Here is a 23,202-nt window from a genome sequence, read left to right as displayed (position 1 = left end):
CCTCAACATTTGCAGAACTTTTGACATGATGAAAAGCCACTTCAAATCCTTCAGTACGGTCCCTAATCTCATCAATCCAAGCAACGAATCTCCAAGGGAAAGACTTACTTCCCTTCCAAATTGATAGACTCGGCGAACCTGATACCATGTAAAGCTGCCCTAATTTCAGCCTCGTTATAGTCCGCCACACCTATTGGACCTGAAAAGACTCAGATCGCCTTGCTCGTCTATGAGAAGACCACCAATCCCAAAAGGGCCAGGATTACCCAAACTCGATCCGTCAAAATTGATTTTAAAAAAGCCCGAATGAGGAGGACACCACTTAGGACCACCAACCTTTTCACTCTCTACATTAGAACACACCACCCTCCAACCAAACCAAATATCATACGCCAAGGTGAATCGAAATTCAGGGAGGGCTCTAGCCCAAGATATAGCTAGGGAAAAAACTAAAGTGGAAACAAAATAGGGACTTTTCTTCACACTTTTAAAAATTCTAGCGTTTCTTTCCTTCCAAAGGGACCAAATCGTGGCCAACATAGAAAGCTTCCATAATAATTTACCTTAATGTCGCCAAGGGGACAGATCCCAACAAGAGGTCAAATCCGCCAACTTAACGGGAAATACCCACTCCAAACCGAATATCTGAAGAACCCTACTCCACAGACTTCTAGCAAACTTACAATGCAAAAGAGGTTGGTCCACCGATTCCCCAGTGGAAAAGTAATTTACCTTTATGCAAAAGTAAGTTTTAGGGTTTCGAATACGTGAACAGTGAAGAGGCATTTTGAATTGAACGAAATTAGGTTTCGAGGGGGTTCAAAGGTGGGTTTTGGTTTTATGTTCTTTTAAGGTGTTTTGGGTTTTTGGGATTTTAGGTTTTGGCCTTTGAGTTTCAGGGTTTGCAAAGGTGGGATTTGGGGGTTTGAGGTTTTCAAAGATGGAGAATAGAATTATATGGCTTGCGAATGGTAGTAGTTAAGTTTTGGGGTGTTGAATGGTAGGAAAATGAGTCTTAGCTCTTTTGAATGGTGGGAACTAGATTTTTTTTTTGAATGATGGTGGGACCTAGAATATTAAGAGTTTTAGAAGAGTTAGAATCAGGCTTTGAATATTCAAATGGTGGGATTAGGGTATTGGGACAGCAACTTGATTGATAAGGAGGAGCTATAATATATCCATGGTCTCACCATTTATATATATATATATATATATATATATATATATATATATATATATATATATATATATATATATATATATATATATATATATAAAGTGTTTCTAGTCGGTCGGCTAGAGAACCTTCTCTAGTCCGCTAACCAAAAAACGCAGTGGGCCCACATTATTTGGATAATCCAAAACATTCATTTGATAGGCCCTGGCATAGATAAGGTGTGCCCAAAAAATCAGCTGCATAGGATCATCCTAACCCTTTGATTTGTGGAGGTTAAAAATGGACAGATTTGTGGAGTTTTATACGCGTCCATTTTAACCTCCATAAATCGAAGGGTTAGGATGATCCTATGGAGATGATTTTTTAGGCACATCCTATCTATGTCAGGGCCCATCAAATGAATGCTTTGGATCATCAAAACAACATGGGCTCACTGTGTTTTTAACCTCCACTGTCTATTTTTAACCTCCACAAAACGAAGGGCTGGGATGATCCTATGGAGCTGATTTTTTGGGCACACCCTATCTATGCCAGGGCCCATCAAATGAATGTTATAGATCATCCAAACAACATGGGCCCACTGTGTTTTTGGTCGGCAGACTAGAAAAAGTTCTCTAGCCGACCGACTAGAAACACTTTCCTTTATATATATATATATATATATATATATATATATATATATATATATATATATATAATGACTCTGATAGAGGAGAAATTATGATCCACAGTGCATGACCCTGATAGCAGAGGAGGTAAGATCCACACAACAAGAAGAGAAGAAAGTGGAAAGTTAGGATACTATAAGTATAATCATTCAAAAGAAAAAAGGATACTAAAAGTATAAAATAACTACACTTTAGATCTTGCTCTGATACCAAGTTAATTTTTGGAAGATCATCACCATCACATGATTTAAGTGGAAAGAGACTAAAGAAGAAAAGAAAGGAGAAAATATTTTTTATGGAAGTTTCCCCAACACGGCTCGAAAGCTTTTATAAATATAAGTTAAGAATAATCACAACCTCTGCCAATAGAGCCATCCATGATGGGCCCTCCCTAATTAATGTAAAAAACAGTGTATTTAAAAAAAAATTGAAAATGTAAATCTAACTTAAGACTCACAACAATCCCTATTATTTACTATGAAAACTCAATTATACAGAACATGTACGATACCATTCTTTAAAATTCATATGCGGAATCAGTTCTTTATCCATTGTGTTTCACTTATCAGTCATTTTAAACATAGCGTCGAAAACCTTAATAATCAGCACCCAACTCAACTCAACTCAACAAAGCCTTTGTCCCAAACTAGTTGGGGTCGGCTAAATGAATCCTTTAGAAAAATTTCATGAAGAAGGCAAAAGGAATCTACCCGGCTCTAATCCTGGTTCTAGTTGGGTTCTTCCACGTGGATCATTTTCTTCCATTCTATCCTATCCAAGGTCATGTTCTCTCTTATGTTCCTAGCTATCAAGTCTTTCCTCACCATTTCTACCCAAGTTGTTTTCGCTCTGCTCCTACCACTTTTTACTCCATCAATTTGGCACGAGTCGCCTCTTCTCACCGGAGCATCCAAAGGCCTATGTTGGATATGCCCAAACCATCTTAAGCGGTGCTCTCTCATCTTCTCCTCAATTGGTGCCACCCCCACCTTTTACGAATGTCTTCATTTTTAATTCTATCTAACCTTGTGTGACTGCACAATAATCAGCACCCACTCCTAAATAATTGTTCATTTTCCCAGTGAAAGATCCAATTTCTCCAACCAAAATTTACTATAATGGGGCTGTAAAAATAACACCTCTGAATCTTTGGACATGGTTTGATTACACTGGATAATTCTTTTTCTCGACTCAACTCAACTAAGCCTTTGTCCCAAACCAGTTGGGGTCAGATAATGAATCCCTTTAGAAAATTGTCATGATGAAGGTGAAAGAATCTACGTGGCTCAAAATGACTAAGTCTAATCCTAATACTAGTTGGGTTCATCTACATGGATCATTTTCTTCCATTCTCTCCTATCCAAGGTCATGTTCTCTGTTATGTTCCTAGCTATCAAGTCTTTCCTCATTGTTTCTACCCAAGTTGTTTTCGGTCTGCCCCTACCTCTTTTTACTCCATCAACTTGGCACGAGTCGCCTCTTCTCACTGGAGCATCCAAAGGCCTACGTTGGATATGTTCAAACCATCTTAAACGGTGCTCTCTCATCTTCTCCTCAATTGGTGCCACCTCCACTTTTTACGAATGTCTTCATTTTAAATTCTATCTCACTTGCATGGCCGCACATCCATCTAAGCATTCGCATCTCCTCTACACTCATCTTATGCACATGCTGCTTCTTGGTGGCCCAACATTCTGAGCCGTACAGCATGGCCGGCCTCACAGCTGTCTTATAAAACTTTCCCTTCAGCACTGGATAATTCTTTAAAGACCCTAAATTATGTAAATGTGGGTAGCAGGTAGAGGATCGAAAATGAATTAAATAATCAACCCCAGTATGCAATTATCTATCTTTGGTAGAAAACAACTAAAGTTTCATAGAAAATACAACAATAACATGTAACAAAGTACTACCAACAGAATTGAGAAAAAGTAAAAATGAGCAATGAATATGGAAGATTATGAAGTTTAAATACCTTATTTCCAGGCAGAAAACTCATGATGGCATAATACGAACACATCAACTTGAACAAGATACCCAGTGTTTTTAACAAACATTGCCTAAACTTGGATTCGGGTATCTGAAGGCAGAGATCGCTGTAGGTAAGTCTGGAAAAGAAAACAGTAAATAAAAAAATATAGGAAAATTCATATTGTCCTTGGATATTATATCAATGTTCCCAATTAACCAAATACAGACTAAAGTTTCCCTTAGAGTAAGTTACCAAACCAACAAGAAATTAGATAAGCAGGGGCAAAAAGGCATCACATATTTATTCGTTGAACGCTAACATCAGGGACAAACATCCAATTATTAAATAGATTGTGATATGAAAAAATCTTAATAAGGTAACTCAATAATGAATGCCCCATAATTCCATTGATGAGGAATCTATAGTTCGAACCATAGTTACTGAAAACTTCTTCGTAGGATGGGAAGCTCGCTTCGGAAGCTAAGTTCTTCTCGCTTCCCAAATTTAGGGGAATAATGCTTTCTACGTGTTTCCTCTTAATTAGAATACGCTTCCTATTTAGGTGATTATTTCTTCCTGAACGAAGATTTTCTTCTTTTGAGAATGCTGAAGGAGCATATTTCAAAAAGAGTGCATTTGAAAATTGAAAACTCATATGAAGTTTTAAATGAAAATTATGTTGATTTAAAAAAAAAACTCAAACATTAAATATTCATGAATAAAATATGTGAAACTATAAATTCCTAAAAGTTGTTGTTCTAATTAGTCGTGAAGATTTCTTTCTACTTGTACTCCTTACCTATATTAAATCATACTCCCTAACATGCTACAATCCTATTCTTTCTATGTACGTCTTCACTTCCTAATAGGCTTATTACATGCTTAATGTTGACTTTCAATGACGCTTTCCAAAAAAATTCTTTTTGACTTTCTTTAGAGATTTTCGCTTCCTGCATTTTCTCTTTTCTAAACCCACCACTTCCCGCTTTCGCTTCCCATATCGCTTCTCGCACCCGCTTCCTACTCTAGAAACTATACTTCCAGCTGTGGTTGGTCAATAACAATATATGATATATAAGAACTAAACAATATCAGATTACATAGGTGGTAGGGGTAACATAAACAAGGAAGATTATGTTTATAAATAAGATGCTTATAGAGAAATACTTCTTCAGCCTACTTGTGGATGCAATTTCACCTAAAAACAGATATGGATATACATAATTTGTATTACTCCGTTCAAGGAAAATGATGCAAGTAAACTACAAGGATTCCAGCAAAAGTAGATGACTAGTTAGAGAATTGAGAATCACAAAAATATTACAATAGATCTTCAAAAAACAATACTACAGAAAGATAAAACAGCAATAGATTTGAATAGGACATGAACCCAAAATCCGAGAGCGAAATTTCGTAATTGATAATTAGCCACTGGAAAAGTACATGTAAAACATTGCCTATGTGTGCTCTTATATGATGGATGTGCATATTTCCCCAAGGAAAATTATGAGGGTAAAACCACAAGTGGGTCCCACTTTCTCAATGATCAAAATTGTTTTGCCTAGTTACGGATGGCCCATACATCAAAATCCACTTTCATCGGAAAACTCTTAACTTTCAAATTTAAGGCTGTTAAATGCATGGCAAGAAAACAAAGAAGCAATGGTCTGTAATCACAACAACAAATTGGAGAATTGTCCAATATGAGTGGATTGTGATGTATGCCAGTCAATAGCAAGGCCTCACAAATGGATGGCCGTTTTGCTTATGCGATGGTTTGGATGGCTGTTTTGCTTATATGATGGTTTCTAAGTGCGTGTTAGCGCTTATTCCAACATTTCCTGAAGTTTCATGTTTAAATTTTATCATTTGCATAAGTTTCCATATCTTTCAGTAATTTTACAGGATTTTCGCCGAAATTTCCAACCGAAACCAAACATTTCCGTTTCCGTGGTGACCTAAACAGAAATTCAAAACCTTGGCTTTAAGCGCATACCACCATGACGATGCCAAAATGTAACTTTCAAAAAAATACCACAAAACCATGCAATAGTCAATTATATCTAGATAATTTTCAACCAAAGAATCCAACAAAGAGAAATTAGATGATTAACAAGCATTGAAAGTTTTTTAAACTAGTTGGACATAATCTCCACAAGCACACAATGGGTGATCCACAAAGAATATTTATATAAGCAGAAAAATCGAGCAGAAAAAGAGATGACCTGAAAAGATGGTTATCAAAAAAGTAGAAATGCATTCGAGCAAGGATTAAGCAAACTATGCATGTCATTCATGACCAAAACAAACATAAAAAGGCAAAATTTCATTTAAAGTAGTAGAGATACAAGTGTACCAAGAGAAGAATTAAAGGTTGCTTGGATTAAGAGACACACCTACTCCTCTGGATTTTATGTGATCCTGTATCCTGCAAAGGTTAATTTCCATATTAACAGAGTCCTGTCATAACAAATACCCATGCTATTGAAGCAATATTACTTAAAAGCACCAACTTTAATACTACCAAAAAAAAAGGTCCAGACCAAGAAACTGTGAAAAGGAAAAAGAAGAAAAATACAAAGATACTTCTTCAATGATGAGTTCAATAATGATTGAGAAAATTTTAAAATACTATCATATTGTGCATCATGGTGAAAACAAATACAAGGCTCGGACAATTAACCAATACTTCTACTTCTAGTTATGAAAATCAACTAAAAGAAAATAATACCATCCAGAATATTGCCCTAACAAATAATCTTCACAAAATGCTACATTTATCATTCCACTTTCTTCACTCATGTTGGCAGATTAAACAACCGCCTGGTAGAAATTAATTGATAAAGTTAAGCCGCTTCACAACATATACTAAGTCTAAAGAATCGAGCCTGTACTTCTCCAACTCCGTTTCACCAACATGAAACTTTAGTAGAGGAGCTCCATCAACAAGCGAAAGAACTTATTGCATGAGAGAAATTTTTTTCCGGCAAGGGTTATGTCCTAATTAATTTCACAATTTAAGGAGGTAAATCTATTGAAAGTTTGAGATTCTTGACACCATAGTTTTTAATTTCCACCTAATCCGAGAAGAAATGATCGAAATGTTACCGCTTCCATCCCCACTGAAATGCAAACCAAATACAAAATGCATACCGAAACCAAAACCTTAAGTGTACTAATGATCTACTATACTAGGACGTGTTACAAAACTATATTTATATGAATTGCATTTGAAATGCATTATATTGACTGTGTATAAAAATCTATATGAATTACATGAGAAATGTGGAATGTCATGAGAAATGTGGGATGTAATGAATTCTTAGATGTGTGATAGCGCATGCCATTAGGTGTTTGATGTTGTTAACTATTATGAGCTTCCATTTTTCTTTTTAGCTTCTTTAATAGTTTTGTAGTGTGTATTTGTGCTTATATTAGGACTTCCTAAATTCTTAGACGTGTGATAGCGCATGCCATTAAGTGTTTTATGTTGTGAACTATTATGAGCTTCCTTTTTCTTTCTTTTTTCTTTAATAGTTTTGTAGTGTGTATTTGTGCTCATATTAGGACTTCCTGAAGTTTCATCTTAAATTTTCACCATTTGCATATGTTTACATATGCTTTTGTAATTTTACAGGATCTCCCCCGAAATTTCCATCCGAACAGACATGTTTCTATTTCCATCATGACTGAAACCCATATGGAAACCGAAACTTGAAAACCTGCTTGACACTTAGCCAACTAGATTTCCTTGGTTTCCGAAGTTTGGACCATTAGTGAGATGAATACCATTCTCTCATTGCCAACATCCACTGAGGAATCTCATAAATTGATGTCTCATGCATCAATTCTACAAACTCCAATACCACATAACAAGCCAGTAGAACAGCATACTTGTAATAATGATACTCAACGCAACTCAACTAAGCCTTTGTCCCAAACTAGTTGGGGTTGGCTAATGAATCCTTTAGAAAATTTTCATCAAGAAGGTGGAAGAATCTACCACGCTCAAATTGACTAAGTCTAATCCTGATACTAGTTGGGTTCGTCTACATGGATCATTTTCTTCCATTGTCTCCTATCCAAGGCCATGTTCTTTGTTATGTTCCTAGCCATCAAGTTTTTCCTCACTGTTTCTACCCAAGTTGTTTTCGGTTTGCCCCTACCTCTTTTTACTCCATCAACTTGGCATGAGTCACTTCTTCTCACGGGAGCATCCAAAGGCCTACGTTGGATATGCCCAAACCATCTTAAGTGGTGCTCTCTTATCTTCTCCTCAATTGGTGCCACCCTCACCTTTTTACGGAAGTCTTCATCTTTAATCTATCCAACCTTGTGTGGCCGCACATCCATCTAAGCATTCACGTCTCCGCTACACTCATCTTATGCGCATGCTGCTTCTTGGTGGCTCAACATTATGAGCCGTACAGTATGGCTGGCCTCACAACTATCTTATAAAACTTTCCCTTCAACTTGGTCGGTATTTTATGGTCGCACAGAACTCCTAAAGCATTCTTCCACTTCAACCAACCTGCTCTTATTATGTGGTTAATATCCTCTTCAATCTCTCCTTCCTTATGTAGGATTGAACCAAGATCGCGAAAGATATCCCTCTTAGGTACCTCCTGTCCAGTCATATTTACTACATCCTCACCCTGCCTCCTTACATTACTAAAGTTGCCCTCCATATACTTGTAACAAATATCTAGGAATAAAATTAACATATGTCCTAAATCCTAATCTAGCAAGGCACAAACCTAGAACCAGTTCCCATATATGGGAGTTCATGAAAAATATCAAGTTTATAATTTTCATTTATAAAAATTTCATGGGTTTGACTAATAGAATATTACACTAAAAAAGAATACCAAAGAGCAACATGGGCCACCAAACAGTCCCAAAAATTGTGTTCAGCCACATGTTTTCTGAATATTCGGTTTCTTTTGAATGTTAAAAAGAATAGCGCATATACATGGAATCGAGGATAGGGTGACCGGATTTGCAACAGCATCAGATAAGTAGAAAATGATGAACATGCACTAACTCAACCCTCCGTGACCCTTGGCTAGTGAACCAGAATCCAAATTAAATCACAGTGCACATGAACAGAAATATGTCAAAGAGGTGCATAAATCTAAAGTCTTCTATTAGAATCTTCAAAACCACCCATTTCAAAAAAAAAAAAGAATCTTCAAAACCATAGCTTTTGTTAACTTTCTAAAGAGATATTAGTTTTATGATTAAATCACTAACCCTTAAACACAGTGATTAAAACAACGAGTCCTAGTTTGGGTCGAGCCCATGCTTATACCACAAGAGAAGTGATGATTTCACTAATGCCATAATAACTTCAAAAACAATGCATCCACGAATATGGATTCTAAAGCATAATTTATTTGAAAAACATGTACCTCATGCAAAATATCCTTCAGCACACCATGGGTTTCTGAGAGAACTTCCTGCATAAAGAAGCTCTGTATTTTTTCAGCAAGACCAGCAATGTCCCCTATTAATGCATAAGCATCCACCACCTGTAAGCATTGAATTAACATGCGTGAAACAATGCTTTGAAATGTCACCATTCAAAAAAAAATCCTTGAAATGTAGGATAAATCTAAAATGCCCAAAGCTTTAAATTTGAATGAGAAAAAATTAAACAACTGTAACTGCAAAATCTTGTTAAGAGCAATGGGAAGAATAACACCAGCCACAAGAGAAAAACTAAATAATTTCATCCATAGGAATATTGAGAAGCTCCAAAAGCAGGGAAAAAACATTAGGGTTGGCCTCGACAATGAGGAAAACCAAGGCTAACAAGATGTGCTATGCTATAAGAGTGGTGAATTTAAGGACCACCAACTTCTCCAACAAAACGGTGCAAGAGAAGTAGAGAACAGTACTCCAGAAAAGTTATAGGGACTATGCTTTATTGATTGAATGTTCACAATCTAGAACATGACTACATTGACATACTTTTTTATAGGGGAAAATCCTACTGACTTTTTTATTACTTGACCCTGTCTAGAACTGGAGCTACTTTTTTTTTTTTTTTAACATATCCATTTGTTTAGACAACTACATTAAGATACTGGATGTCTGGAGACGGTAGACCCTTAAAATAAAAAGAGATTTCCTTGCATCTAGAACATCCAGCTCCCCATCTGTTTGGCTAATTTGTAAAGAACGGAATCATCAAGTTTCGAAAGGGATAAAGAACAGTATAGGTACAAGAAAAAATAAGATAATTGTTGAGGATTCTGAACAAGCTATTTGTGAAACAACCAGTAACTCCAACAGCTTAAGCTTTTGGAGAAGTTGGTAAGTTTACATGGTAGCCAAAGGTCTCAAGTTCAAACCTCCCGGATAGCAAAAATCCAACTGGCATAGCAAACTAAATACTGGCCGGAAGGCTTCCGAAATGTCGAACAAGCCATTATTAGCCTTAACGAATAATTGGATCTTCTTCGGGTGGCCAACGAAGATACAACATCTGCGACGGGAAGTAGGGATGGTTTGGAGGAATTCTTGGGACAGATGGCCCTTGCCATAATTGATCGGATTGGGGATTGAAGGTGTATGAGGGAAATGAATCTGAGGGGAAGAGTCATCTTTCTCCACATCGCCCAGGGGTTGCGGGGAAGGAAGTCGTCTCGTTCAATTACAGTTCTGATCAGATGCTAGAGGTTCGATTTGTTGGATTTTTCAGGTCCTTGCGGAGAAAGTCAAGCAATTGAGTCCAAGGTTATAAATGCCTGGACAGGGTTAAAGTATCTGGAGGGGTTTGATAACCCTTATTCCAGGATTGAAGATGACTCTCTTATCACAATTAGGACACTCAAATAAAATAGTACTACTCATTTTCAGCCGATAAAACATCTAATGGAAATGAAGAGTTTGTCCGTGTGTTCTGAATGCTTTTGGCATTTCCTGTGGGTGATCTGTTATATCTATATAGTTTATGTTTACAAGCATGCTCTCCTTAGCTAGGCCCCAATTTATTCAGTCCAATATGGCTTGCCTAAAATGCCAACTATACAATATTTATGGTTCATTAACTTATGAAGAACATACCAAATTTCATCTCTAAACCCCACACACCAGAAATTACATTTTTCAATAAACCCCACACAAATTTAAACCTATGATTTGGCCGACACTTCGAATTTATTGCCGACTCACATGTCCTGCCGTGTCCGACAGAGCACGAGCGTCCACACGTGTCGACATTCCTTTGGACACTTTTACTTGTATTGCTGGAAGTGTTAGAATTAATGTGGGTGTGTGGACATGTTTTTGTACCGTGTCAAGTGTGACATTCTGTTTTTTATTGAATATTGTGTTTACCTCATTTAGACAACTCGTATCCATGTCGAAACTGGACACACGGATCCATATCCACAGATCGTGATTACATATACTTTCTATTTTAGTCGTGTCCCCGTTTCTAAAGTTTGGGGGTTTGCTGTGTCCGTGTCGACACCCGTGTCCGTGTTCACAAATCATAGATTTAAACTAAAAAACCATGCACTGAAGTTTATCAGAACATCAAGTCTCTACCAATAAGACATAAACAGCATGGTTCAATATGGGTAAAAAAGCATGCGACTCTTTGAACTAAGGTTCAGGGACAGCAAAAACGTCAATGCACGTCAAATTGTCGAATAACTACTTTGTACTCATTGTCATCCAAAGAAAACACCAATAAGTTCATTTTAAACAGATAGAAACACTTACAGTTACATAGCTCTCCTCTTTGAACTCTTGGCAAACTCCTAATAATAGAGAATCTAGCTTTTGAAGGGTCTTTGCCAACCAGACCTGCAAGTGTATTAGAATAATCAAAAAGTGTATTAGAATACCGAGCGAAAACTATTTGCTAAGAAGGCCAATGAAAATTCATTTTCAAGAAAGAAAGGCCAATGAAAACCATAGCAGAAGGTGGAAAGATAATTAAGTACAAAGATATAAGAAATAGTTAATTCTAATGTTGAAACAGCATGGTGTACATCTTTCCTCATCTGGAACATATTTGTGAAACTGCTTGCGAGAACAGAAATAAAATTGCGGTGTCAAAAGCACGAGTTCCACCCGCATAAGTCTTTTTATGTGAATTTGTAAAATGAAGAAAAAAAAAATACCTCGACACTGCGACTCATTTCTTGTACGGCAGAAAGCTCTGAAAAACTATCCAAAAGCTGCAAATACTCTGACAATACTTGAAAAGCCTAGACAACATTTGAGAAAGAAGCATTAAGAAAACAGCATTAACAAAACTACATGTAAAAGAAAATATTATATCTAGTAATAAGAAGACTGGAATTTGAGGAGATCATAGGATAACGACCATCGTAGAAAAATTCAAAACCCACCCTAAAGTAGTTTTCATCCTCAACATGGGTTTCAAGTGCCATTCGCATATCAATAGCATGGCGAAGTTCTGATAGAATTGGAACCATGTCCTGCAAGTTGCAACAATGAATAAAGTCGCCACTTCTTACTAACACAAAACATGCGTATGCTTTCAATAGATTAAATCAACATACCATTATGGATACATACAAAAGACACATTGCCTAACCCAAACAAGTTCATTAATACTTGATATGATTTGGTGGCAATCAATGGAACATAATTATCACTAATGAAAAACAGAAAGTAACTAGAATAAAAAAACTATTTATACAAAGACAAATTGTTAACTTTATAAATTAAACGGCGTAGGTTCCATCTGTTGTGGGTGAGAGATATCGCTACCCCCAACCCTACCCAAAATTGTAATGGGTCTAAATGCCGGCTGAAACCAGCATGAAATGGCCGACATGTTTCTGTTTCCATCCCCACCAAAATGAAATCCTTCGATCGACATGTAGAGGTTTTTGGAAAATTTTGGTCATGTCGATCAAAACTCTACCACTTTACTATGTAAATTACCGAACTTCAGTCCAAGTTTTTAACTTTCAGTTTCGGCTTCCGTATATGTCGACACGGAAGCAGAAACATTTCGGTGTCAGTTGGAAATTTCGGTACATATCCTGTAAAATCACGAAAACATGTGAAAACATATGCACATGATAAAATATTAAAATAAAACTTCAAAAAATGCTAGAATTAGCACAAACATGCACTTAGAAACTATCACAAAGGGGTGCATCATGGGTCGGGTCAGGTCGGGTTGAGCTTTTGCTACAAAATGAATTGGAATCAACTGTGTTAACTTACCAACTTCTCCAAAAGCTTAAGCTCTTGGAGAAAGGCGTTATTTATCTTTTATACTTTAACACTCCCCCGCACGTGTGGCCCACTTGGCAAACACGTGGCACATGTGGTCCCACTTGGGCCGACCATCCCATGTGGATTTTTGCTATCCGGGAGGTTTGAACTCGAGACCTTTGGCTCTGATACCATGTTAACTTACAAACTTCTCCAAAAGCTTAAGCTGTTGGAGAAAGGCGTTATTTATCTTTTATACTTCAACAAACTGAATCTAACCCGATTTTATGGTTAAAGCTCAACCCGAATTCCTAAAAATCAGTTTGAGTTGCACCCCTACTATCACATATGCAAGATAGTCGTCTATAATGGTTTAACAACATCGAACACCTGATAATTCAGTACATACCACACTTCACATGCAATTCATATATATATTTATACATAATCCAGAAATCATATCTCACATGCAATTCATATAAATAAAATTGTGTAACACATACTAATATAGCATACCACTAACACACTCACGGTTTTGATTTTGTAATGCATTTTGATTTTAGTATGCATTTTGGTGGGGATGGAAATGGAAGCATTCCGGTCATTTCGTCTCAGTTTTGATGGAAATTTAAAACCATGCTTTAGTCGAAACGTTCAAATTTTGACCAACATAGAGAAGCTTGGGTTTTCACATTTTAGCTTAGTGAGTGCTTATCTTGCTTGTGTGTGTGTGTGTGTGTGTGTTTATAGCTCATTTCTTCAATTATGGTGAAAATGCATCAACTAATTGTTGATTTGATGCATTGGCACATGGATTAGTGTCTGAAGTTTTATTTTTAAGGATTTACGTTTATGAAAATTGGGAAATATATATTTTAAAATAAAAACTAACCACAAACGCATGTTAGACAGAGATACAAGAAAGACATGTGTTCCATTGATACATGTGGGGAAGAATAACCAAAATAATTACAGAAGTAAGCAAATACTAGCAGATCAAAAAATGTTATTCAATCTCATTAACCTAAGAAACCATACAATTTCTAGAAAAGATATTACCAGAAGAGCTTGTTTCTTTTTGGCACTTGAAGTAACAACAAGATCCCTTGAGACCTCGTGCATTGAAGAGGTTAGGTGTCTTCGTCCATTCTGCAAAATTAGCACATAACCAGCTATGTATAACACCATGGAAAAATCCAACTAAACGTAAGCAATGTGAAGCACTATCATCACAATAATATTAATACATTTGTTTAGTGGGATGTTTTACTTGACAATTTCATCTTAATCATTAACAGCAATTCCTAAACTAAGCATACCATGCTAATAACATTTGCAACCTTCAAATCTTGTTCCACTTCCATCACTAGCTGCATCCCCTTAACTGCAAAGATAAACATTATAAAACGAGGCCAGTCAAGTCAAAGATGATAATGTTAGAATCTTGGTTCCCTATCTCACTTTCCAGGAACTGTATACATAACATGTGCATGAGATGATGGGAGCCACTAATTTGGATGGCCACCATTGGATAACGTATGTTCACTACACTAAACAAGGATCCCCAATCCTCTACTCCAAAGCCTTTCAAAATTACCGGACAATTTTTTTGGGGAAATGATAAAAACAAGCCTTCTTTGATCAGAAGGCCATGATTATCCATTTCGCCGTGGACTACACACCACAAAAGGCCCCATGCAGCCCACCAAATGAATAAGACAAATCACCACACACACACACACCCCACGAGTAACATGGCTGAAAAATACGATGGCAAACAACTGCTAGCAATTCTCCAATTTGAGAAAAGTCGAGAAATTAATACCACAAGTTGAACCAAGACATGACAAATCTTCTTTTCTTCTTCCTAGGATCTTTGCTCTGATACCATGTTGGAAATGGAGCTTGAGTTAGAAGAGAGGAAGAAGAAGAGGAGTAGAGATATGGAGAGTCTCCACTAATGAGCTCCTCATGTGTACGATGTATATATAGGCCCCAAATAGGGAAACAATGTCCAAAGAGTACAATACCCCACACACTTCATGTAATGCCTAAACTACACTTACATGTTATTCAACACAAACTATCGTTTGGGAGTGAGAAAAGTAACATAAACAAAAACCCATAATAATTGATAAGAATGATCTTACCCACCCAATAAAAAAATTGATTGGATGGGAATTAGGGAAGAGATGGTATATTGTATCACATCGACGCGCAGGTTTGGCACCTTAATGCCAGCTCTTCTCCATCTGGGGTTGTAGTATGTTCCAAGGGTTGGGTTGTTTGTCCATTAAACTGGTACGTGAGTTGGGTTCAGAACATCATGAGTTAGCGTGTTGTTAGTGGACCTTCGGACATGCACAACAATGCACGTCACTAGGTGTTTGATCTTGTTAAACCAATATAGATTGTTTTCTTGCTTATATGATGGTAATTGTTTGTTTGTGCTTATTTTAGCATATCTTGAAGTTTCATCTTAAGTTTTCATCATTTGCATTTCTATAAAATTCCGTTATTCTACTGTATTTCAACCAAACATAGAGCCAAAACCAGCATGCTTCCATTTCCATGCCGACCGACATGCATACCGAAACCGACATATAAAACCTTAAAATGTACACGAGGATGAAATGAAAGTAACATACAACCTTACTTTCAACGAGTGCATCTCAATCCCGCATAAAATTCTGGTATAGATAGACTCGAATATTGTAAGAAGCACACACTCCGAAAAATTTGCCGCTTAGACTGAATATTTCATGACTAGTATTAAAACATACTTCCATATAAGAAGCTTACCCATTTCTTCATGATGCTCCATAACATGGCGTGATAAACGTTCTGCTATTCCATCCAGTTGTGCTAATCTAAGAGTAGCCTGGGAAAGGGTACCATACAAACAAAGGTTGAAAAAGCATCAAATAGCAGTTTCAAAGAATGTCAAATTGGCCTATGATGACAAAAGGGAGTACCTAATCACACAGTTAAAGACTGAACAGATACTATTCATAAGAGAAGAAAAAAGGAACAATTAGAGCTCAAAAGGCTAGAAAGAATAAACAGCATGTATAACCACAAATTAGGAAGTATAGTGGTGAATATGAAATTACCACTCTCTAAAAGATAAAATTTGCAATGCTGCCACCAGTTCATCACTATTTAAATTTTACATGATATGGAAGTACTGACACATAAAAGATCAAGGTTACATGGCGACAGAGAGGGCTGCCCTAAAAAGATAATCGCTAGAAACATGTGAAGTGTATGGCTAACCCAATCACGAAAGTTTCATAAGGGGACTGGATAGTGATTATGCAAAAACCATATAGCTGAGAAACAAATACCTACCTAAAGAAGTATCATACTCAAAATAAGGATAATTCTGTATATCTCAAAACGGTGGCAGATGTTATAATACAGTCTTCAGCCACACGGAGAAACAAAACTACAAGCTTGAAGAAAGAGCAACTTTGTCCCTTCATAGGAAGAAATATTACCTTCTTCTCGAAATAGGTCAGATCATCTTCTTCGGATGGAATATGTTCCAGAACATGTCTAACGGGGTCAAAATCCTGCATAAAATTATTATGATATAAGTTTCCAAACACTATATGAATATTAAAATAAGAGTGCTGCTATGGAGACCGAGAGTGTAACCTAAAAAATCCCGACATGCCACATGGCATGGGAGGGGTAGTTTTTACATTTTCATGGAGAAGAAAGCCAAAAATCAAGGGAAAGATTTCTGATGTGTTAAGAGGGTATTTGTTCGGTTCCACTCTAGGTCACAAACTCGGGCACAATAGCATTATTCTTAAAATAACAAGCATATTACTACAACATCCTACTTTGGCTTGGATAAAGTACACCATATTAGGTCACTAATCATGCCATTAACGGGAATGAGCACCATGAAACATGAAGTTGATAATGAGGTTAGGGAAATGGTAGTGGGCCGAAAAACACTGAGATAGCTCAAACAAAAGTGTTGAGTTCCTAGAATCTTATAAACCATAAAAGAGTGGGAAACAAACAGCATGAATTGGAGAACATGCCGCTATAATGCTCATATCTTCTCGAGGAAAATTTTGCCATTAATTATTAATTAAATTCATAATTATTTATACCGGCTTAGCGGTATTTTCTTCCTTCATAAAAAGTCCTTCTGGTGAATAATGTAAGAAAGGCAGAGGGGATGTGTCAGTCTCCTCACCCAAAATTCTATGCTTCGCTCCCAAATGTCTCTTCAGACTTTCCTATGTCTAAATGATGTATACAAACGAAAAATCATCCGTCCATAGGTTTTTCAACCTATTCCATCCCCTGATGCAATACGAAAAAATCACTAATTATGCAGATCGGTTACCAGTTGACGCAAGACAATCATGAAAAGATCACTATACATACAGCTCTGGTACCATTTGTACAAAAAGATCATCATAAACGCAACTCTAGTACCCGTTGTGTGGGTGTGGGTGTGTGTTGGGGGGGGGGGGGGGGGGGGGGGGGTGTCGTCTATGGGAGGAGGGGTTAGATCTGTAATCTTGGTCTTCTAGGATGATCCAAATATTTGGATCAAGTAGACCTTCGGATATATGTTAGGATTTGTATCTAGGATCGATTTACCAATGTTGGATGATGATTGAATCATTGGATAATAGATCTGGGCAGAAATAACGAGATATGTAGATTTAGAAAATGGACGGTTTGGATCCGATTTTGGATTCAGATATATTGGATTAGATTGATTTTCAAATATGTTATGGAAACTATAGAGAAGGAAATTTTCCCAAAATTCGGTCCAGATTGGATTGTTAGCTCAAAAGCTATGTGCCCTGCAAGGGACTGATCTCAAAACAATTCTTGAAACGGCTAGGATGGGTTGAAAATTAAAAGGATTTGTTAAAAAGGGGTAATCTTGAAAGCTAAGGGAAAGGAAAAATGGGTGGAGTTGAAAAGATGAAGGAAAGTAATGAATGCTGGGACTGTGGCTTAAGGTGGAAGGTTTCAAACAATGGAGGGGAAGGCTATGAAGATCGATAATGAAAGCTTTGTAAAAGAGTTCATGATTACAAGCCTTTGGAAACAAAGAAAGTAAAAGAGAAAGATAAGGAAATGAGTGAAGAAGACAATAATGCAAATCAATCAAAACAAAGTATTAACCAGGATCTCTCAAGCAATGGTAGCACACAAGCTTAGGAGTATAAAGTATAAACTCAATTTCATTCAATCATAACATGTGAAATAGGGCCATAGCCCTTAATAATTTATAGGCTAAGAATTTCCTACGAAATTCTAAGGAAGTGGAAGTAAAATCTAGTCCTACTTGCCTATTGCTAGCAGAAACCCAATAAAGAGGTGCCGCATGGCATTGGCTTACTCAAACCCCTTAATTAGGCTACTTATCCTACTACTAGAACTCCTATTCTCTCTTTACATGAACTCTATCTAATCATATAAGTATTACAAGTAAACTACTTTCCTTTTGGAAATAAAACTCCTAATTTAACTTAAACTCCTAATGACTTATGAATCACATTACATGGACATTTTTACTACAAATAGACTTCTAGGGCTTCTTTTAAGTTGCAAGGTGCGTCCTTGAGGTCACTTACCAACTTAAGTGATTAATTACGAATGACTTAAATGCCCCTATCAATTAAGATATTCGTAATACACTTGTGGGGCCTATTTTAAACACCTACAACCTAAAACTAAGTGATATTGATAGGAAAAGACCATGGTACCCCTCTAACTTAAGATACTAAAAAGATACCAAAAGGACACTTAAAAATAGAATATGGGACCTAGGATGGCCCCATCATCCCTTCTTGTTTTTCAGATGGATTTTGAATGGGTTAACCATATGATAATTTTGATGTCACTTATAAACCCTAGATTAGCTTTTGTCGTGGGTCCCATCTTGGAAGCCTACATTCATCAACATCTTGATCTTTGTTCAGCAATCAGTTTCGTTAGTCCTGAATTGAAAGATCCAAGGTTAATACGCTTGAATTGAGACTGCTTTCATGTTATTTGAATTAGGTTGTTGATGTTCTATACATGCAGGTCAGGAATTAAAATTTAATTTAAAAAGTTTCTTGGTCGAAAGAAGCTTTCCTTTGTGATTATTTTATACTTCTGTTTTTTAACAAAATATTTTCTTCGAACTATGTTCTCCATGCTGGACTGATTTTCATTAGCTAGAACTGTGGAAAGTTTTCAAGTGAATTCTTTTAAATGGACTTTAAAGTTTCATCGACGTGATATGTGTTCACATTATGAATTATTACAGTTCTTGTCATATTAATGACACTCAGATAATATATATATTTCTGTTCTATATGGCTCCTTTCACATTACACACTATGTATGCATACATGCATCTATGTTATATAATTATGGCATTATGTGTACTTATGCTTAGTTACATGTATGGATGCATGAATGGAGAAATGTTTAGTGCTTTTAGAGCTTAATTTTGCAATCGCAAAATAGAATTTAATTCTGCCTCCGCACACTTGTCACCTGCATCATTAATGCACGAGAGGTCCATACACTGTAGTTTGGTAATGCGTGTTGTTATATACCTCTCACGGTGAGACTAGATCTAATTGGAGATATTTGATTCTTAGTGTCTAAGATGTTTGAAAGAAAGCCTTTTTAGCTCCTTTAGATGATAAAACCAGTAACTGCGTCTAGAAGAAAGTTGCAATGGTGAACATAACTATTTAAACAAAATCCACAAGATTCTCACCCAACTACAACAAGATGAAACCAAAAACACATTGAATCAGCATCAGGTAAATCAGCCTCCATTAACTCTTGGAGGATCTTTTCCCATAATTACTATAAAAGTAAGCATATTCAACTTGTGGGAGGGTGGGGAGGAATAAGCTCCTGTATACTCATGATTGATGAAACTGTCGGAAAACCAAGTTGCAGAGCTACACATGGTTACATTGGCAACATTGCTCGCAACGCCAAAATAAAGCAAAAGCTCTGAACAGGAAATGTAGGATAGCAGTGATCTATATCATATGGACAACCAACACACTCCAGAAAGTGACAACAGAACCTCCATAATCCTCACAACAAATACGATATTTCACCCACAAAAAAAGATGAAGCAAATTGTTAGCAACAAAGCTAATAATGGGCCCCATTACGGGTTTTTTGTCAGAAATTTGTGTTTTATGAAATGTTTAGATTGTGTAATCTCCAATAAATTTGTGTTTTATGCTAACCAGGATAACAATGTCCTAAATTAACCTGTGTCTCGAGCGTATGTAGTTTCACTCATTTCATGGTTGAGCGAAATCATTCACAAAGACCTAAGAAACTGTTTATCGTGGGCTCAGAGCCTATGTACAGTTGTGGGTCTCGTCACTGTAATAAGTATATAGCCATAACTGTAATTATCCCATTTATGCACAAAGATTCACAGGTCTTTGCATAACAGGTCTACCCATTATTACTAAGAAATGAAGACTACTTATATAATGAACTACTGAAAGGAAAATGAGAAGAAAAATAAGTAAACCATTGGATATAGAAAGGCCATGCAGAAACCAGATTACAAGTCTAAGGTGCATGAAGGTAGAACCTCCTCATAGAAGTCTTCCTCTAGCTCCTCTATTGTTTGGCCATGAGGTCTGCTTCCATATATTGAAATCAATTCTTCAGAACTTGAAGGGAGGCTATGTCTCTGATGCGGAGGGAGTCCTGCAATAACCCGAGCTACGGCAGCTGCTGCTACAGCCCGAGCTGGAACCTGAAGCAAAGGAACCAGAATTACATTCAATATTTCCTACACTTTTCATTCATCTAAAGGCGCGTTTGGCCACCATGAATTTTTTTTTTTATGATAAATAGGTGTCTCCAATTGGAGATGAGGATGAAATGGCTAAAAATCAGAAAACAAAAAACAGGAAACTAGTGTCTCCAAGTTATAGAAGTGGCTAAAAATCAGGAAACAGAAAACTCTACTCAAAAGAAGGGAAAGAAGTAACTCGTGCCAACCATCAACCCTGTACAGGAAAGGCTAAAATTGGCCAAATGACCGACCGCAACGTTTCCTTCTCGAGGGATATGAGAAAAGGAAAACTCTACAGAATTCATTAAGTTGAACACCTCTCTTAACCAATGGATCGCGTTGAGGGAGTCTCCCTCAACCCATAGCTTTTCCTCTCGATTCTAAGATGCCAATCTGACTCCATTCCCTACACCTTTAACTTCAGCCTCCGCAACCTCACAGTCATGACATGGACCCACATAGGATACAAGAGTCCAAGAATTAGGATCTAAGAACACCCACCAACCATGCCTATCAAAGTGTCACAGTAACACTGAGGGGATTTTCCTAGCGAATTCAATTTTTAACTTAATCCACCACTCGGAAGGGGGAATCCAAAAATCCAGGTTAACGGTGGAGAAGAAATCCATGCTAATTCAAATCCAATTATAGATGATATTTTTAAAAGCAATGTATTCATAGCATTTATCTTTAAAAGCCCACTTACGAATTTGATTGAGATGTACTTTTTTTTCTTAATTCCAAGGCTCTAATTGATCCATTGATATGTGTGGATTACATTCACAAAAATAAAGATAGTGCTTTTCCAAAATTAAATATTAAATATTTTTACATTCAGATCAGAAAATCAAACCCTAGAAAGAAATATTGATGGAATTGAGAGGGTTTTTTTTTTTTTACCTCAGGTCGATCGGACGGTGGAGGAAGAAGGCCGAGAGATCTAGCGGATCGGACAGAGCTAAGAAGCTTCTCACCAACCCTAGAAAGATCCATGCCTCCTCCTTGAAGAAACATCAAAGAGAGAAAAAACAAAACCCTAGGTGGACTGCTCTCGATCACGCGACCATCTAGGAAGAATGGAATTTGATCTCTCGAGTTCGAATCTGGAGGCTGCATTTCAACTCCCCATTTCTCTCTTTTTTATTGTGAATTTTTTTTTTTTGCGGTTTTTTTTTTCTTCGATTTGTGAGGAATAAAGAGGAATATGAATGAGATCGAGAAGGGAAAGGAAAATCGTGTGTGTGGTTCTCTGTTCTTCGCTTCTGTTTTCTGGAGGTGGGAGTGAAAAGACTGGAGAATTGAAATTCAACGAGGTGACTCGGTTGGGGTGTGGGGTGGAGTGATCATTACGGGTACAATGCCATCTAATTTTGGGAAATGATACGTTTGCTCCCGAATTTTATTTTTTTTTGGGAAAATTACATATAGACTCCTGTGATTTTGGCCATTTTCTGCTTTAAACCCGGTGAGGTTTGGAAGTTATCAAAGGCACCCCCCTCAACTTACATTTTTCAGTAGACTCCCTCTGTGGTCTGTTAGTTTGACCTGACGGAATGACTAAAACTAACCGTCGTTAATATTTTGAGGACAGAAATACCCTTTAACACTGGTCTTAAGCCATTTACAAAGGAATTAGGGTTACACCATTTCCTACTGCCACACGTCACCTCCACCACAAACAATTGAACCCCACCCATGGCTACATCAAACCCACATTTCAAGAAAATAAAAACATTGATAAAAACAAAAACAAAGTCCCTAAAATATTAGGATTTATGTGCAAATCATGATAATGATGTGAATGAAGACAAATGGAACTCATAAACCGAGGGCTTATGTTGACAAATAAACAAGGGTTTGAATCAAACCCTAATTTTCAATTTTAAAGTATGAAATCCCTAATTTTAGTTGGGGAAGACGAGGGCATAACAGTCATTTTCTCCCTTTCGTCCAATGGCAAAACCACATGAGGTGTATATGTAAATTTCCATTTTTTTTTCTTGAGACGGCGCCTGGGTTGTGAATACACTAGAAGGAGCTGTACAGAGGAAAATAAATTGGAGGAAAATATCACACTTAAACATTATTCTTTGCTCTTATAGACCATTGATCTCTGGGAACATAATGTTGTTAGCAATTGGGTAATGTTAGGCACGTAACAAGGGCAAAATGATATTTTCCCCCCTCTGACAGATAAAATCACCCCTGTAACGTTATTCGTTAGAAATAAAAACGTAGGGGGTGAATTTATCCTCAAGCAGTGAACCATTCTCATATTTCCCCATATTTTATATGGTGTAAGTCCTTATAGTACTGTATTTTTTTCTAAAAGTACTGTATGGACCACATCGGTGGG

General features: G+C 36.9%; 1 protein-coding gene across 2 annotated transcripts in view; it reads right to left on the bottom strand.

Moving 5' to 3' along the window:
- Positions 1–22,326, bottom strand: part of LOC143859116 (coiled-coil protein) — a 67,929-nt gene extending 45,603 nt beyond the window's left edge. For both annotated transcript variants that reach the window (XM_077369795.1, XM_077369796.1), the window contains exons 1-12: positions 21,747–22,326; positions 20,637–20,804; positions 16,528–16,602; positions 15,830–15,908; positions 14,347–14,411; positions 14,087–14,176; positions 12,187–12,276; positions 11,956–12,042; positions 11,552–11,635; positions 9,229–9,348; positions 6,214–6,245; positions 3,821–3,953 (exon numbers count right to left, since the gene is read on the bottom strand). In XM_077369795.1, the coding sequence (XP_077225910.1) occupies positions 3,821–3,953; positions 6,214–6,245; positions 9,229–9,348; positions 11,552–11,635; positions 11,956–12,042; positions 12,187–12,276; positions 14,087–14,176; positions 14,347–14,411; positions 15,830–15,908; positions 16,528–16,602; positions 20,637–20,804; positions 21,747–21,962 (1,239 nt within the window). In that variant the 5' untranslated portion in view covers positions 21,963–22,326. The remainder of the gene's footprint in view (positions 1–3,820; positions 3,954–6,213; positions 6,246–9,228; positions 9,349–11,551; positions 11,636–11,955; positions 12,043–12,186; positions 12,277–14,086; positions 14,177–14,346; positions 14,412–15,829; positions 15,909–16,527; positions 16,603–20,636; positions 20,805–21,746) is intronic.
- Between the last annotated feature and the right edge of the window lie 876 nt (positions 22,327–23,202).

This window comes from Tasmannia lanceolata, unplaced genomic scaffold, assembly GCF_043159265.1.
Source record: "Tasmannia lanceolata isolate RefF3 unplaced genomic scaffold, GAP_Taslan_0.1 ptg000029l, whole genome shotgun sequence".
In the NCBI taxonomy this organism is placed as follows: Eukaryota; Viridiplantae; Streptophyta; class Magnoliopsida; order Canellales; family Winteraceae; genus Tasmannia; species Tasmannia lanceolata.
This window is presented reverse-complemented; position numbering and strand designations above follow the sequence as displayed.